The sequence below is a fragment of the Carya illinoinensis genome, chromosome 4, assembly GCF_018687715.1.
Source record: "Carya illinoinensis cultivar Pawnee chromosome 4, C.illinoinensisPawnee_v1, whole genome shotgun sequence".
NCBI lineage: Eukaryota > Viridiplantae > Streptophyta > Magnoliopsida > Fagales > Juglandaceae > Carya > Carya illinoinensis.
In genome coordinates this window covers 7929684-7935360 of record NC_056755.1, presented here as the reverse complement: position 1 = coordinate 7935360, position 5677 = coordinate 7929684, and the positions used below count along the sequence as shown (strand labels likewise).

Sequence of the window (5677 nt, the reverse complement as noted above, 5' to 3'; positions counted from 1 at the left end):
ATCAATTTAAAAAAATGTTTTTTATTTTTATTTTTTATTTTTTTCAATTAATTATTATTTAATTAATATAATTTTATTAAAATTTTAAACAAAATACAACAAATAGGAAAGCAATTTTTTCGAATTTCAGTCCAAAAATAATATTAAAGATTATATTTAAATAATATTTTAATTTTATAATATTTTTATTCAATTTCTTCCTTTTCATTTTCAAAAATCTAATAAAACATTTTAACTCAAATAATTTAACTACTATTTACAAACTTTTTTATTATTATTAACATGTATTCTGATATATTCTGATATAAGTTTAGCATTATTATTATTTTAAATTTTGTTTTTCTTTTCTTTGACCAGTACCATTGAACTGACTTTTCAGACAGCTCAAGTAGCCAACTTTCATGGAAATTCGGATAAGCATAGTCTTATAAATTTGATCCCGTGCCGGATAGTTGCCGCAAAGATTTTTCCACACTAAAGAAAAAAACTAGTCTCGAGAGAGAGAACACGACTTGGCTTTACAAATTCATTTCAAAATCTAATTTTTTTTTTTTTCTTGTATCTGAGAACTTTCTTTCATATATACTAACTTAATTTGGCCTTCCAGGCAACTTCCAGCTTTGAATTATCTCAACTACTACGTGCAATATAAAACCGATCGATCGAGATCTTGATCAAAATCATCATAGAAACAGATCTTGATGGCATTGCAAATGGTACTGTTTCGGATGCTTGTGTTAGTCATGATGTGCTCAGTACTCAATGCATTTGAGGGAGCATCGAACGTAATAAACAGTTCATGCTCAGAATACTGTGGGAATGTAAGCATTCCATACCCTTTTGGAATCGAAAATGGTTGTTACGTCGAAGATTGGTTTGAGATAGTCTGCAGATCATCGAATGACTCTTATGATCTGGGATTTCCAAAGCCCTATTTGAAGAAGTTAGACCTGGAGGTGCTGAAGATTGACATGGATTTCCCAGGCCAAGTTAGCGTCAACTATCCCATATTTTCGAGCTGTACCGATGGCACTAATAGCAAAAAGAATCTGCAGTTAGAAAAAAGTCCTTTCATCTTCTCCGCCACCAACAACAGCTTCATTGCCATGGGTTGCAACAACTCAGCCTTGATGTTGTCCATTTTTCCCGACGACTCAATTTCATTTGGTGGGTGCAATTCCCCTTGTGACAGGGCTCCATTCACAAATAGAAGTCATTGCAACGCCACAAATTGTTGCCAAACTACAATTCCTTCTGATCTCCAGGAATTCTCTACAACTATGCAGCCGAAAAGTTCCTACAATAATGGTAGTAGTAAGTGCAAGTATGCATTTTTGGTAGACCAGAATTGGTTTGAGACCAATTTCACAGAGCCGAATCAAAATATGTCTGTTCCAGTGGTATTGGAATGGGGGCTTGACAATACTACTTTCTATTCTCTTCCCACAATGAAAAACATGACGGCAAGAGAATACAAGAACTCGACCTATAATTGTGGTTGGTGGCTGACGTTGCGAAACTTTACTGGTCGTATTTGTGTCTGCCGGAGTGGCTACGGAGGAAATCCGTATCTTCTTGGAGGATGTGGAGGTAAATTTCTCTTTCGTAACAACCTTATTAATCCATTAATTCTCAAAAGCTTTTGTTTTGGAAGTCAACGTAGAAAGGTGAAAATAAATTTAAAGCATAGTTATTCATTTTACCAATCCTTTTACAATTCTATTCTAAATATAAAAGAGCAGTTATGAAAAAATAGAAATTCAAATTAAATAATAGAAAACTCATTATTAAAAAAAATTAACCTGCATGCAGCATTTTTTATGAAATGATAGTATAAAAATTTGACCACAACGGCCTTGACCTTTCAACCCGTGCAGGGTATCGTCAGCCATCATATATAACCAGCTTATGCCTTTGTAAAAAGTCACTTGTACTTATTTTGTGTAAATATTTTTCAGATCTAATTATTGTAACCTCTTTTATCATGAGGAGGCAAGGCCCCTCTCAAAGTTGGATTAAAATATTTTCGAATTGTTCTCAAAATTTAGAATTTCAAGTAGAACAGACACATGATGAAGTAGACCCTACACATCGTGTATTTCTTATTTATTTAATATTATCTTAAATATTTATACGAAAATCAATAAATATTACAGAATATTCTATTCTATGTATAACTCTTTCTCTGTTACTTAGACCCCTGATCAAATCTCAAATTACATATGAAGATTTTTTCCCTTACATGAGTTATGGCAGTAGTTGCGCGCTTATTTACATACTTGCATGCACATGTTAAGATCAAAACCTGAAGTACTACTCAATCTGTCCAACCATGCATGAGTCGCGCGAAACAATATAATAAAAATTAATGGCCGCTTTTGGACGAATCTCTCTCTCTCTCTCTCTCTCTCTCTCTCTCTCTCTCTCTCTCTCTCTCTCTCTCACGCATATATTAACAAATTCCAGTACAATATTGGCAGATATTAACGAATGTGCAAACCGTGACCTCAACACTTGTACACTTGATACACGCTGTGAAAATACTGAAGGTTCTTACCGTTGTGTCGCTGCTAAGAACACAAAGCTTTCCATAATCATAGGTATGAATTCCTTCTCATAATACATATTAATTGCATGTACATGACCTTTCCCTTTTGTTTTCTGCACATTCTCTGATAATTTTCATGCTAATTAATTAGTTGTCCCATGCATGTCTTGATCCAAAGAACAGTTATCGGTTAATCATGTACATTTTGTCAAATTCAACTTCATTTTCATGCTCCAAGCACACAATAATTAATAGTACCCCCATCTTGTTTCTTTTATATTTTATTTTGGGGCAACTGGAAATTTTAATTAAGTATAGTACTGTAAATATCTATGTAGTATATTAAAGTTATGTGCAATAATACCATATCATGCATAGTACTGTAAATAATACTCGATCGATCCATCTTAATCTTTTATTCCTCTTCTGGAAAATTAAGCCAAAAACTGTTCTTATGTCATTTTATTTGGTTCTTGCTTTTTTTTTTTTTTAGAAAAACTTATGCCAATTTTTTAAAGATCAGCTCATAGAGGTTACATATTTGTTGTAGAGCAATGTTAAATCCAATTTTATGGTGTGCAAATTTCACATATTTTATTTTAAAAAATGCGGGATCCACTATTAAAAAGTGAGTTTTTTAATGTAGGTCCCATATTTTTTCTATATTTATTAAATGAAATGCGTAAGATGTGCACACTCTAGAATTATATATATCATTTCCCTTTATTACATGCACGCACGCACACACGTATATATCATATATATTATAAAAAACCGTTGGATTCAATCTAGTCATATTCCAGCACTAAGAACTTATACCACAGAGTTGATCTTATTGTCTCCAACTATAAGTGCTATCAACTTCTAAATTAAGAAAATTCATATGCTAGTACTGGCTGTCTAAAGAGTTGTCTTGAGTATATATATAATCGGTCTTGAGAATAATATATAGGAATAATATATAGAGTTCTCCCATCCGAAAGCAATATTTTTTTCAATTTAATTTTCATTCTTCTTTTCAGAGTACTTCTAATTCAATTTTATGTGAACCTGCTTTTGGCACAACATAGTCTGTCTGGCAATATTCTAGCATTCATAAAAATGTCTCTGAAGTCAATGTTCCTAATTAGCAATTTTATTATTTTACCATTAGTACTACTACAAGGAGTAATTAATATATTTCTATTTCATTGAGTCAAATAGGTGTTAGCACAAGTCTTGGTGTATTATTTCTGATTTTCAGTGGATGTGGGTCATACAAAGTGATAAAGAAAAGGATGAGGATTAAACGCAAGGAGAAGTTCTTCAAACAAAATGGTGGATTACTACTACAACAACAACTATCTACAAATAACGAAGTTAATGTTGAGAATACCAAATTGTTCAATTCAGAGGAATTGGAGAAGGCCACTGATTGTTTTAGTGTGGATAGAATAATTGGACATGGTGGACAAGGCACTGTTTACAAAGGTATGTTGGCAGATGGAAGAATTGTTGCAATAAAAAAATCCATGGTCATAGATGAAGAAAAACTTCAAGCATTCATAAATGAAGTCGTGATTCTTTCACAAATTAATCACAGGAATGTGGTTAAGCTACTTGGTTGTTGTTTAGAGACTAAAGTTCCGCTTCTAGTCTACGAATTCATTCCTAATGGAACTCTTGCCGAATATCTCAATGGACAAAATGAGGAGTTTTCACCAACATGGGATATGCGTTTACGAATTGCTATAGAAGTTGCAGGGGCTCTTTCCTATTTGCATTTAGCAGCTTCTTCACCCATTTACCATCGTGACATTAAGTCTACAAACATCCTCTTGGATGATAAGTATAGAGCAAAAGTAGCGGATTTTGGGATTTCAAGATCTGTTGCTATTGAACAAACTCACCTAAGCACACTAGTACAGGGAACTTTTGGATATGTAGACCCTAAGTATTTTCGGTCAGGCCAGTTTACAGATAAGAGTGACGTTTATAGTTTTGGTGTTGTTCTTGCTGAGCTCTTAACCGGAGAAAAAGCCATCTCATCAACAGGAACTAGAGATACCAAAAGTTTGGCTGCATTTTTTGTTAGTTCAATGGAAGAGAACAATTTATTTAACATCCTTGATAGTCAAGTTTTGAAGGAAATGGAAAAAGAAAAAATCATTGCGGTTGCAAACCTTGCGAAAAGATGCTTGAACTTGAAAGGAAGGAAACGACCTACAATGAGAGAAGTTGCAATGGAATTGGAGGCCAACCAAATGTCACAAAAATTAGCTTTTGACCTTCAGCAGAAATATGGAGAGATTGAAGATGTTAAAATTGAAATATCTGAGCAATGTGATGTTGTTTCTATATCAACAATGTCAAGCATGGATAGTGCCATCGCAACCTCATCTTTCGATACAAAACCATTATTGATATCTTCTTAATCATCAAGTGATATTACACCTTGATTTGTGTTTTATTATAAATATTTGTTCAATTTCATCCTGTAAGCTCCATAATTTGCTCTTTAGACCATCTTATGGTAGTATAATGCATAAACATCCAAGTTTCTATTCAGTTTCAGAAGCATCTATTTTTATATATAAATAAAATGGGGCCTCAAGCTACTCTATGATCTGATCTCTGCTCAGAAAGAAGAAAAAAAAATCAAAAAACAAAAGCTTATCTTCCATAATATATTACCTTTAGAGTGTTTACTACAGTTTAGAATTAATGAATAGCAAAATAAAAAACCAGCTCCTCTTTATATCCTTTCATAGCCACCTAATTAAGCTTTTTTGATCAACTTTTAAATCTTGTTGGGTGAAGATTGTTGACTTGCTAAAAGCAACAAAACCCTTGGCGTAACAGGCCTCACAAATTTAGACCATTTTCTTCATGCTCAAATGCTTAAAGAAAGTCTCAAGCTGCTTCGTGAATAGCTAAGAAAAATGCTACATGAACATCTTAGTTTATAAAGAAGACCATCACACATATATAGGTGACCATTGATCGCTTGAATGTTTATCTACTAGCTATTACAAGGTCTATTGCTTAATGTGGTGTGGTGCATTAAATGAGTGGCACTGGGCTTAAAGCGTTCTTTCACTTCTTTTTTGGTCTCTCACAGTCAAAATCCTTCAAGAAGCCACAAACAGC

The 5677-nt window shown here is 33.3% G+C and overlaps 1 protein-coding gene across 1 annotated transcript; it reads left to right on the top strand.

Moving 5' to 3' along the window:
- The first annotated feature begins 453 nt into the window (after positions 1–453).
- LOC122307425 (wall-associated receptor kinase-like 10) lies at positions 454–5095 on the top strand. Its single transcript, XM_043120319.1, has 3 exons — positions 454–1590; positions 2481–2600; positions 3752–5095. The coding sequence occupies exons 1-3, from the start codon at positions 702–704 to the stop codon at positions 4960–4962; spliced, it is 2220 nt and encodes a 739-aa protein (XP_042976253.1). The 5' UTR covers positions 454–701; the 3' UTR covers positions 4963–5095.
- Positions 5096–5677: the final 582 nt, after the last annotated feature.